The sequence below is a fragment of the Thermobia domestica genome, chromosome 3 (assembly GCF_964235325.1).
Source record: "Thermobia domestica chromosome 3, izTheDome1.hap1.1, whole genome shotgun sequence".
NCBI classification, from domain to species: domain Eukaryota; kingdom Metazoa; phylum Arthropoda; class Insecta; order Zygentoma; family Lepismatidae; genus Thermobia; species Thermobia domestica.
Window position 1 is genome coordinate 156606136 of NC_137456.1, and position 12619 is coordinate 156618754.

General features: G+C 34.9%; 1 protein-coding gene across 2 annotated transcripts in view; it reads left to right on the forward strand.

The window, feature by feature from the left end:
- The window catches only part of LOC145680823 (gamma-aminobutyric acid receptor subunit beta-like), a 446609-nt gene that overhangs the window by 293453 nt on the left and 140537 nt on the right, over positions 1-12619 (forward strand). For both annotated transcript variants that reach the window (XM_081751911.1, XM_081751912.1), the window contains one exon: positions 4429-4496. In XM_081751911.1, coding sequence (XP_081608037.1) covers positions 4429-4496 — 68 coding nt within the window. The remainder of the gene's footprint in view (positions 1-4428; positions 4497-12619) is intronic.

Genomic DNA, 12619 nt, shown 5'->3' on the forward strand with positions numbered 1-12619 from the left:
ATGGATTATGAAACTTTGAGATTCTATTTTAATTTTTATACATACTGTTGAAAACAAACAAAAAAAATATGTCATTTTCACCAGGTGCAGAGTTGTTTAAAAATCAATTTAAAAGAAAGAAGTACGATATTAAACTATTGAGAGCTTCATATTGAAATACTAGAAAAATACAAATGTCACAAAACCTACATATTGAAATACAATTAAAATTGAATGCTAATGAGATACCTGAGCATGGTGTGATTTCACTAGTGCGGCAATGTCCGTTTTAATCTTCGTGATGCACATTATCAAGTCATTTAAAATATTCAATAACTTTTTTTTTAACAAATGTCCAAGTTGTTTTAACCAAAATTAGAAATCATGTTATTTTTTTTTACCATAAGACACAAAATTAAGGGAGTTATGAACTTATAAAATTTTCAAACGGCCTCCATTTTGAAACAGTGTAACGGGTCGGATTTAATACTTGTAACATGAATCAACTGATCAAATTTGCTTTTAATTCATTTACTTTTAGGGAAGTTACTGTATCCACTATATACAAGAAATGGATTCTACTGTTATAGAAATAGATGTATATCGTGAGCTCTCCGCAATAGGTATATTAAAAATCCCACACAAACTTCTTACAAACCAGAATAAGGTGGTCGCTGGCAAGAGGATGTGATAAAATGGGAGTCAGGGTTCAGGACCTGTCAGAGAATCTGTTCTTAACACGAATTCTATCAAAAGCAGTTGTAAGTTTCTCCAACAGTTATTATAATATACGACTTATATTAAAGTCAAACGTTGTAGTACTTTCTACCACATTTGGTTTCAGTAGGAGAACATAAACTGAGATAAAACTTATTCTTGCAACCAGTGGCGTATTTACGATTTTGTTTCGGGGGGAGGGCTTTGCTAGCTTTATCCCTGGAAATGTGAAAATTCTTCTAGATATTTCATTTACTTTAATATAGTAAATAAAATTTCGGGGAGGCTTAAGCCCGGAAGCCTCCCCTTAAATACGCCACTGCTTGCGACACTCAATCCATCCAAAAACTATTTCCTGGTATCAATATTTAAACCGGTAATAATAACTTCCGGTTGTAACGGAAGGGTGAAATCTAAACCTATTGATGCAGTGCTGAATTTATAAAAACTGGTCCTCACTATCTACTATAATACCATTTTTTTCTTTCTCTCTCACTCTCTCTTTTGTTTTTCTTTTTTTCTTTCTTTCTTTTTTTTAAACTATTTTCATTAGTGCTGAAACAGGAAACCGTAGATTGTCACTACATCTGGTTTAAACAGAATTGTAAGTTGAGTAGAAATGTATCCTCGATACGTTGTATCCATATCAAAAATCAATTTCTCTCTGTCTCATACCGCTTTTGCTCTGTAGAGATCAATATGGAAACTGAAAGCTTCAGTGCATTCATGTCACTTCATTTTTAATATTGAGATAAATTGAGTAGAAATGTATCCTCGATACGTTGTATCCATATCAAAAATCCGGATATGGAAACCGGAAGTTTTAGCAGGTTTATCCCACTTCGTTAAAGTAAGAAGACATGTGGATTGAAATGGGTCCTCGATACGTTGATCCCATATCAATAATCCATTTTTTGCTTTCGCTCAACGAAGATCAATATGGAAACTGGATTTATCGCACTTCGATTTTAGTAGAGAGATAGAAGTTGTAACAGAATGAATTGTTGCGATGCTATATCGAGTACAGAAAACCATTTGTCGATCTCTGACCCTTTGTGGTCTGATATCTGTCAGCAGACAGACAGATGGACATGGCTATTCTATAAGATTTCGGATAGTTACGCATAGTATAGTTTGAAGGGATAAATATTGATTTTGTATAGATTGATTTAAAATTAAAACTCCGGAAGTTTATTGTTAAACGATTTCTACTGTGTTAGAAGTGTAACTGTTTCTTTGTTTCTTTCCCATCCTCAGACGGTTATAAATTGGGCTTCTTAGCATGAAGGTTGGATTATATTGATGTGTTAAGCTGGAGTTACACTCCTTCTTAAGATTACAAAAATTTGTGTTATTCTCATTTTCAATACAATTGCTTACTTTAATATAAATATACTGGAAAAGTTCTACAATCAATATGAAGAAAGACATGTAAAATTCTGGAAATGGCCTTATTGTTTTTCAAAGTATTCATCGTTATGATAGATAGACTTTTACTTACGCTCAAAGCAATTTCGAAAACATTTTATACATTCTGATGCTACTACCTGACAAACTGATAGTTGCTTCAGGCGACACAAATCGCTGTCCATGTGTGTTATTTTTCATGTATGGAACAAAAAGAAGTTATTAGGTGATAAAATATGTAACTACAGAAAATGAGTAATTAATTCGACATTTTTACTGGACAAAAATTCAAGAATTTGGTGTGCTGAGTGGGAACTGGCATTGTAGCTTGAAGAATGATATGCCGATTTGGGTTTGCTTTATGAATTCATTGATGACCTTTGGCAAATAAATTGTTGTGTTTCGTTCAGCATTTACAGTCCTTCGATTTTCTAAAGCTATGATATGTCATAAATGTCCGGTATAACCGAAGAAACATGAAACAATTTGTTTCATAGTACTCCCCGAACGAACAACTTGTGAAACTCCTCGAACGTTTTCATCTCACTTAAAATACTCGAACAGTGGATTGCTGTTTAATTTCAGATCCGTATAAATAGATACAAATTTCGTTTTCTTTGAAGATATAGTTCACCAAATTTGACTTACAACGGTGAATTGTTTTTGAACATTTCTTCACACCAATAGACATAAGCCTCTTTTTGAACTTCGGTCAAGTTATGTGAGATCCAACAGCTTAAAAGTTTCGATACGTTCAGACAACCACACAAAATTATATGTCTTCCTTTAGTGTCAATGTTCAAGGATGCCTCCAACTCATGGTACACATATCACATACTGATCTTAATCATTTCATGCACATATCAATATTATTGGTAACAACAGACGTCAATGAGTGGTCTTCAAGAAATCTTTCACTGAGAAAAGTGCGACTACGCTGTAATTCAAAGCATCAATTGAACACAGTCTTATTGGGTGATACTATATCTCCAAAAGCCTAAAGTCTCCTGATGCATTGTCTTAGTATTAAACTACATTTGAAATCATTTAAAAAGTCATTATTTGAAAATGTTCACGGGATATTTCCATTTCTCACTCGAAATTGCTTCTCGAAAATGCTGTGAAGCATAAGCGAATAGGGATAAATAAACAATCAAAGATATTTTAAACGTAAAAATGTCTTTCCTTCAGAATTTTCTAACAGCGATAAACACTAGTGCCGCTATTATAGTAGTTCGGAGAAACTTTTTCAGCAGTCTTCGCATACATTCATTTTATTTTATAATTTAACCTTACAAAAATGTTTTGCATGGATAAAATTGACCAGAAATTATTTCCAAATTTGCTTTTTCTCTCCAAGGATTCTATATAAGTACAGCAGCAACTTTACAGTGTCTTGGCATTTCAAGTTCCGAAAAGTTATTCAGGTTTTTTCTTTCGTCGGATATCATCACTTACTATTTGTTTATGAAGAATTTGGGACCAGCCACACTAAACTTTAAACGTATCTTAGATACTTTCATATAAGTACGTTAATTATATTTCCATTTATCCGCTGCCTTGAAGGTCAATTCTCCACCCAATTGTCCTCATACAGTAGTATCTCCTGGTATCTAAAAATCCCTGGCTCAGAGGAAACGTTACCTTCTGAATCCCTCCCAGTTTTGGAGAAATGAAATTCCTTTAATAAACTGTTTAACCAATTGCATTTTTAGACATGCAATTGTATTTGGCTTTTTGTATTTATATCGAGTTAAGTGTCCATACAAGAGTACTTGTGCACTGTTCTCGGGTGATTTTTCCCAACAGTTTAAAACCTTATAAAATGGCGGCTTCTGGTTGGCTGGGGAGTATGATTTCTCCTCTTAATATTGTGACTATTAACCGTGGACAAAGGTACATTTCAATCATAATGCGCTTAGTACATGATGAAAGCTATATTATATTGCCGAAACTGTATTACATTTTATATGATGCATTGCGAGTAGTAAGGTCGAACTCAACAGACTTGTTTCCTTAAAATTCCTCTTACTAGTGTACGCTGAACAATCGAAGTAATCTAAAATTTATTTTTAAATTATATTTTCGTTTGAAGAAAGACAAACTATAAACTATGCATATATACATCAAAACTGGCTGCAACACATCAATTAGGCATTTATACTCATAGTGCCCAAATTGTACGTGGTAGTCTTCTGTTGATTTCGCCCTTAACTGGAACGCCTCTTGTCATCAACTATAGTGCTTTGTTCGGAGTTTTATTTAACCGAATATCAGTTTATTTATTTTGACAATGTATTTGAACTTTTTATGTTTGTGTTTCAGGTCCAGCACTAGATATTGGTATGGATTTGACAATAGCAAGTTTCGACTCAATATCGGAGGTGAACATGGTAAGTATGTGAACATTTTGATAATCTGCATTTGGAAAATAGAACGAAAAATTGTAGCTAATTTGTGTTTTCAGGTATAAACACTGGGATCTGGGCTCTCATTGGTACCATTAAGAAGAGACCCTCGAACCAATAAGGAGCCAATCACCAATTTGTAAAAATTAAACCGTTAAGATCCCAGATCAATATTGTGGAAAAATGTATTCAAAATGTATGTGTATAGTATTTTCGAAAAGCTGTAAAATAAGCACCGATTGTGCATAAAGCCTAGCACTGCAATATTTAGGAATAGGGTCTACTTGGAGCCCCCTCTTTTCCGTGTATTGGCGCCATTAATGTATTTACTTATAATGAGATCGGATTGGCTCAGTAATACAGCAAGTGATTTACACCACAGTGTAAAGTGGGAGATTGCTACAGTTGCTACACTACTATACGAAAAGAATAATATCAATCACACCCCATAAGACAAGAGGATTTCAATAGTAGTTTGCAGCAACGTCTCTTGGTGACACTAGTTTCACCCAGTATATAAAATCATAGGGAGTCCACTGTAGAATCATGCAAAAAGAGCCATAGATATGAATGCCATGATCGCAATAGTTATTACTTGTTTTGCAATATAATGCAGACAGACACATTAAGGTTTCATGAGGTATTTGTAAGCGTTATATGATAGTTTCCACCAGTGTTGAATTCAGACATTTTCACCCGGGGGGGCAATGTCAACTCCTCGGGGGGGACGGTTGTTTTTCTGTATTTTTGCAAGAAAGCAGCAGCATATTTAACAATTCCATTCACATACACATCTTACCTAATATTGAGACTAATTGCTGATAAATATTCAATGTGAAATTACAATTAAAAAAAAAAAATAATCGTTTGATTTCATCTAAAGCATTAAATAAAGACTGGCAAAAATATTTTAGACTAAACTTTAACTGCTATTTACAGTAGCTATTTTTGTTTTTATTTCCTATATTCAGTAGTTACTGTTTGTTACTAATGTAGAAGTTTTTAAAAAGATTTAAATTAACTCAAATATTTTTTTGTCCTAAAACAAACACACACAGAAATATCTTAACAAAAAGTTATCATTCTTTCTCACACTTCTGATTTTAAATCAAGCATATTAGCCTTGGTTTCTTCACTGCATACACATCAATAGTTTAGTTTACGAAATCTTCAGTAGGATTAGTGCCGTGTCGTGGAAAATCAGCGCTTGGCGCGAGAGTATACGACGGCACCCCCGTATATATGAGTGAGGTCGACAGACCAGCCGCAAAGGTGAGAAAATTTTAAAAAGTAAACCATGATTTTCCTTGATTTTGAGCACTTTTCATTACTTTTTTTCTTTTATTTTATATAATATGTGCACATGTGTTTTATTCCTGTTTTTCTTTCCCTCTTTTCTTTTCTTTTTCCCTCCCGAATTTTGCACCCCTTACTTCGGCGCCCGGGGCCGTCGCCCCGCTTACCCCTCCACCATGGCACGGCTCTGAGCAGGATCTTCAACACCTTCAATAGCGATCTTTCACTTATATACTACTATCATATTGATAAATTCTATATAAGTCTCTAATCCAGGAGGGATAACTGTTCCTCCCTGATCCCTCTAAATGACGTCCTCTGAATCTCTCCCTTTAACTTAATTATTTTTAATTAAAGAAAGGTGTGTTTAATTTAACAATCGTAAAACACATTTACATCTGTTACTTCCGATGCGAGAAATGGGATTTAGGTGCCCTATTTCAAATAATGCAAGAACTGTACATTTTCAAGAACTGAAATCTGTTGACATCAGAGATCATATGGAATGATCGAAAGATCTTCCTATCTTTCCTTTCCTATATCAACCTGTGCTAGTGCTACCTACAAATATACAATATAGGGCGAGAGTATAGTACCTACTAAGATACAAACCTTTCTTCAACAGTTGACAATTTCATGTTCTGCCAAACTCGGTCATAGCGTTAAGAAATACAAATTTTATTGGCTATTTGGTATTCTATCTTAGATGTTACATGTTTAATATTTATATAGAATGGGTCTGCGTCATTTATGTGTATATTGAGAGATTGGATTTCGTCCGCACCTGCACGGAAAGAAAGCAAATAATTATGTGAAGTAACTTCTACATTTTGTGACTGAAATTCTTTGAGTTTCTCCGGGGGGGAATGAATTTTCTTCGGGGGGGACATTCCCCCCCGGGCTACCCCCTGAATTCAACCCTGGTTTCCACTGGGAAAACTCAAGAAATGTATACCCATTCCTAGTGAAAACAGGGTAATTTTACGACGATAACGCTAATTATGTTTCCTTTAGACGGAGTGATTTATCCTCTTGCCCAAACTGGTTTAAAGTCAAGTAATAGGGATACTTATTAAGCTTCAAATAAAATATAATCTAAATATGTATCATGAAAATAGGAAAACCTGTATGAAATTTATAGTGAAAAATAGTTTAAGATTTGATGAAGTAAAATTATCTGCCTTAGTTTTGAAGAACTTTACTCGCAAAGATGAGAAAGAGACCTAGAACAAAACATCCAAGTTGAAGATATATTTATCTCCTTTCAACTATTTCATCTTCACTAATATTAATTTCAAGCAAGCCACTTTATGAAAACCCACATCAAATTTCATAGAAATTGTATCAACGTGCACAGCGGTGCATGTCAACCAAGTTCAGCGAAGAAAATTCGTAGGAAATCAAAATTGGCCTGCACTGTCGTAAGCATGTTATGCGTGAACAAGTGTTTTGGGTAAAATCGCCGCTTTCGAGACTCTCTAAAACCGATTATGTTAAGGATAGAAACTTGAGATTTAGAATCTAAGGAGATGTCCGAGAGACGTGCTCATATTCTAAATCTCATATTCCTAGCTTCAACCACAGTTGACTACTGGAGCCCTAAAATTTGCAGTTTTCAGTCTCACTGATTCACTCTCACTCATTAAATTAATTAGGTACTTCCTAATGAGATAGAGACGTAAAACTCTGCATAAAGTTACCATATAATGACTTGAGTATGGAAAATGTCCGGAATTTAAGGAATGTGCTATGGGAATTTTTATGGCCGTAAACTTATCCTTAGCCAAGAATAAATCAGTTCATTCACTCACTCATCAAATTGATTAGGTACTTCCAATGAGATAGAGACGTGAAACTCTGGATAAAGGTGCCTTATAATGACTTGAGTATGGAAAAAGTACGAAATGTGAGGAATGTGCTATGGAAAAAGTTTTATATGTGAAAACTGTCCTTAGCCAAGCATAAATCGGTTTATTCACTCACTTACTCATCACATTGCTTAGGTACTTACCAATGTGATAGAGACGTGAAACTGCATAAAAGTACCTTATAATAACTTGAGTATGGAAAAAAGTACGAAATGTGAGGAATGTGCAATGGGAAATTTTTATAGGCTAAAAATTGTCCGTAGTCATTAGGTACTTCCCAATGAGATAAAGATTTGAAACTCTCCATAAAGCTACCTTAGAAGGGCTTGAGTGTGAAATTTGAGAAATTTGATACGGGAAATTTTCAATGGGCGAAAAACTGTTCTTACAGTCAGAAATTGGGAACAATTCCGTTATTCAACATATCATGTGCATAGTGATTATGTTGTCAATCATCCGAGTGGTCGAGTGGGCTAAGGCGCGTACCGTAAATTTGGTGGTTGGAAACACAGAGAAGGAAGGCTAAGATTTTTGTGTTTTCGGTGAATATTTTTCCTTTATTTCAGTCATTGGCACTAAATAGCTATTAAAATTAAATTGATAATTAAGAGAATGTAGAGGTGGGGATATTTAGAATTAATGAAGTTTTCCAAGAAATGAGAAATCCAATTGTTCGACTTTTATATGAGATTTGTGAGTGGCAAATATAATTAAGTTTACAAGCTATTTAAAAGGTGTATATCATTTGAAGGAAAACCCGAGGCAGTATGAAACTGCGCAACATGCGCTTCATGTAATGAACTCCGTAACTTCGCAATGTGGATGGATACAGAACAACTAAGTATGTTGAAACACTAGGCATGTCTAGTGAAGTGGCATCGAGGATTCAGCATCAAGGTTTTTGGAGCCCTATTGATACTCTTCGTATTAGGTAATGAGAAATGAGATGTTAGCAATCGTGATTTTGTAGCTTAGATAAATGAATTAGAATCTCGTTTGGGCATAGCTCACTGACAGATATTTAATAGGAGAAACCCTCCCCGCTAGTCCAGTGGCTAGTATGTGCGCCTTTGTTGTACAGGGTCCTGGGTTCGATTCCCGGTAGGAAACCCCTTGGGAACTAATGTTGCATGTGACACATTATGATTCCTTTAAATGTGTACAATCTAAATTTCAATCCAACAATATACCACAATTGATAATCCCAATATAGGATATTGATATGGTGAACTACAAAACGAAGTGAAATCTGAACAAAAACACCAGAGGTGCAAAAAGTGCAGCCAAGTTCATCAGCTTCAAAAAGTGTTGAGATGAGAATGGAAAAGCCAAGTTCCTTGGCCATTGCATCTGAAACGAACACTGGAACTTGGAGAGAGGTGTAAAGGAAAATTATGTTAAGGAGCCTTAGAGATAGTAGTAGTGGGCGTGGTGGGTTTCGGACCACAACTAATCTTAAGAATATCAACTTCACTAATGAGCTAAGGCACATACATACTGCAGTAAAATTGGTGATTCGAAACCCAGACAAGGAAAACTTATAATCCTTCAGGAGGTGTCAAGGAAAATTATATTGACGAGCCTTAGGGATGGTACCTGTGAGCGTGGTGGATTTGGGAGCCACCACTAGCCTTAGGGCTTGAATGTCCAGACCATGAAACTAGGAACAGATATATTGGTGTATTTGAATATGTTAGACACCTCGCACCAAGTTCCAACGTTCATTTCAGACGCAGTGGCCAAGGAATACTTTTTGAAGCTGACGAACTTTGCTGCACTTTTTGCACATTAGGTGGTTTTGTTCAGATCAAGTTTACTCGGACAGTTATAACAAGACAGACAGACACGGAAACGATGTTAACCTTGCTTCAAAAAAGAGTAAGAGTTGGGTCTAAATAACGAAAATGAACCCCTAATACTATTTATATATTATAGATTGTTATAGATCTATTTTATTACTCTATCGAATAACTTTAAAGAATTTGTCACATTATATGTTTATTTCACATTGCATTATTTGAATTCGTAATTCGGGGATCATAACTTGACGCATCAACTTTAATACTATACTGGGAGAAAAGTAAGGAATGAATCGACATTCAGAGGTCATTTTACATGTTGCTGTTATAACGATGAAAATGAAACATTTAATTCATATTCTGTATCCTGTTTCTTCATTACTTTGTTATTTCTTTAAATAATTATGCGATGATTACCGTTACATCCGAATAAAGCTAATACAACTACCATAAACCATAAATATCAGTATGTAATAATCCTATATCAGGGCGCAAAATTTCCGGTCACCAGGTCGCCAGTGGAGACTAGAAATTTAGTGGTGGCGACCAGTGTTCAGTAGGAATGGTTTGTGCTTAAACTCACAGGGCTGCGCACTTTCTGTTTCGCAGGAAAATAGTTGTCATTGAGTGAGGGAAAACATGGAATGTAAAGTGTTCACAACGGACATAGAAAATGAAGTCTTCACAACAAAGATTTACAGTGAAAACTTCGTTACGAGATCCCCAAATTTGCTTCCAATTGTAACATTTTGTGCAGTTTTACCTAGAAGTACTGCTTCATGTGAGAGAGTCTTCAGCAGTCTCAACAGAGTTAAGACTACCTACAGGAATTCACGGAAAACTGACACATTGGATGATTTGCTAATTTCCATCAATGGTTCTTCACTTAAGGACTTTGATCCGAAAACTACAATCGACAACTAGTTCTTAAGTGCAGAGACAGAGCGTTACACAAACGTGAAGTCTAAAGATAATTTTTAACATTATATGAGTTGTCCAGTTCTGACATTTTATACCTTATATAATCTTTTTTGTCAAACCAAAGGCCATTAGGAGTGGACCTCTCCCAATTTGTACGTGAGAGGTACTGGCGACCATCACTTTTGGACTGACGAGTGCGTCTAACTTTGAACTTTTGCCCCTGCTAAATACATACACTTTAACTGTTCTCTCTTCTTCGACAATGGATCTCCAGATTTCAGTAAGGACTTCTATGCCACTCTAATAAATCACTTCCCTATAATTGCCACATCTTGAATATCCCGCTTTGCTGTCCACTATAACTATTCTTTCGTTAGGAAGGGTAATTTTAACGGACATCTCAGTGGCGTATTCATGTTGCAACAGGGTAACACGTCCTCTAAATGTAGGCTAGTTTCTTATTTTGATCCGAATGACACTGAGCGTGAGTAAAATTGAGCTTCAGTCTTTTAAGCTTTCCAATTTTTGATTATTTACACTTATATTACTAATAAGTTTAAAACGAGAAAGAAATCAGACGATTTGGGGTAGAGATCCACTTCCATTACGAATTTATACTATAAATAGCGCTCTCTATTAATCTAATCGTCAAAACATTTAGCCATTTTGTTTTACGGAAGACGTTTTGCAAGATGTCTACTGAAAAACAACAGGAGATTACAGTGATGAACTTTATTTATTTTCTCTAAGTTCTATGACAGTGTGTCGGAGGTAAGGGAAACGATGAATGCTTGATGGTGGAGTGAAGAAAGTGGCAGAAAAGAGAGGAACTCGAGGAAAGCCACGTACACGGCGTTTGTTTACCACTAAGCCTACTTGGCGGGAGCTGGGATCGATCCAGGGATGAGAGCTGTACCTCAGAGTCAATGTGGTCCTAGCAATGAGCTATATAACAATACAAAATACAACGTCCTGCAAAACCAGCTACGGAACATTCAAAGGATGGTAAATAACAACGATATAAAATATGCCGAATCGGCGCTCTAACAGGCTGTCACTGTTTTATGACTGGCATAGTGAGCATCCATGTGTTTGTAGCACTGTTTTTACATTGTTCGGTGTCATTGTGGTTTCAGCGGAATAGATTTCTTTGACCCATGAACAGGGGAACTTATTTTATTCGAAAACATACTTTCTTGTTTAGGGGGTTTAGAGCACAAGGAAGTCCAGTTGTCAAAGTAGTAACAAAAAGAGAATAAAGTTTGTACATGAAAAATTTGCCCTTTTCTTCATTATACGAGTTATTTACGATATCTGGACATGAATATTTTGAACTCTGAAAGGAACTTCAGATAAAGATCTTAAATATGAAATATACAGTGGTGCTATTCAGCCGGTTCTCACCGGTTCGCTAGAACAAGTTGTTAAAATATTTCGAGTACACAGAACCGTTTGTTATACCCAGTAATAACAGTAAATTTTACCCAGTTATACCCAGTAATAGTAAATTTTACTATAGTTTAATTATTTTTTTATATTCTTTTTAGAAATTCTTATAACTACAGGGTTAAACATATAGTCTACCGGAACAAGGTATAAGCATTTATTTCTTAATCCCAAATGCTGAGGTATCAAGAATAAAAACTGAATCATATGAATGTAGTGCTGAAGGTTATTTATATCTGAAACGCATACATACCATTATCAACAATTGTCGATCCACTGCTGGATTAAGATCTTCCCAATACTTTTTGATGACCATTTATCTTGTATAAATCGTTTCCAAGATATTCTCAGTGCTATCTAATTCCGTTTTACCACCTTGTATTAAAATGCTGTGTGGATCTCTACTTGTCACTTGTGGTATTCAGTAAAATAATTGCTTTTGTTGTCTACCTTGTATGGTTTGTGTGTTTTGTTTCCTAAGAGAGTTATATATATTCATCAACTCTCTCTCTCTCTCTCTCTCTATATATATATATATATATATATATATATATATATATATATATATATATATATATATATATATATATATACACATATATATATATATATATATATATATATATATATATATATATATATATATATATACAGAACAAGTGGTTAAAATATTAGAATAACATCACTGGAAATATGTCCAAAATGCCAAAAAAGTGAAGTTGATTCCCTCTTGCACTGAACACACCATTTCTTCATAATGATCTGTCTACGAGCGTTT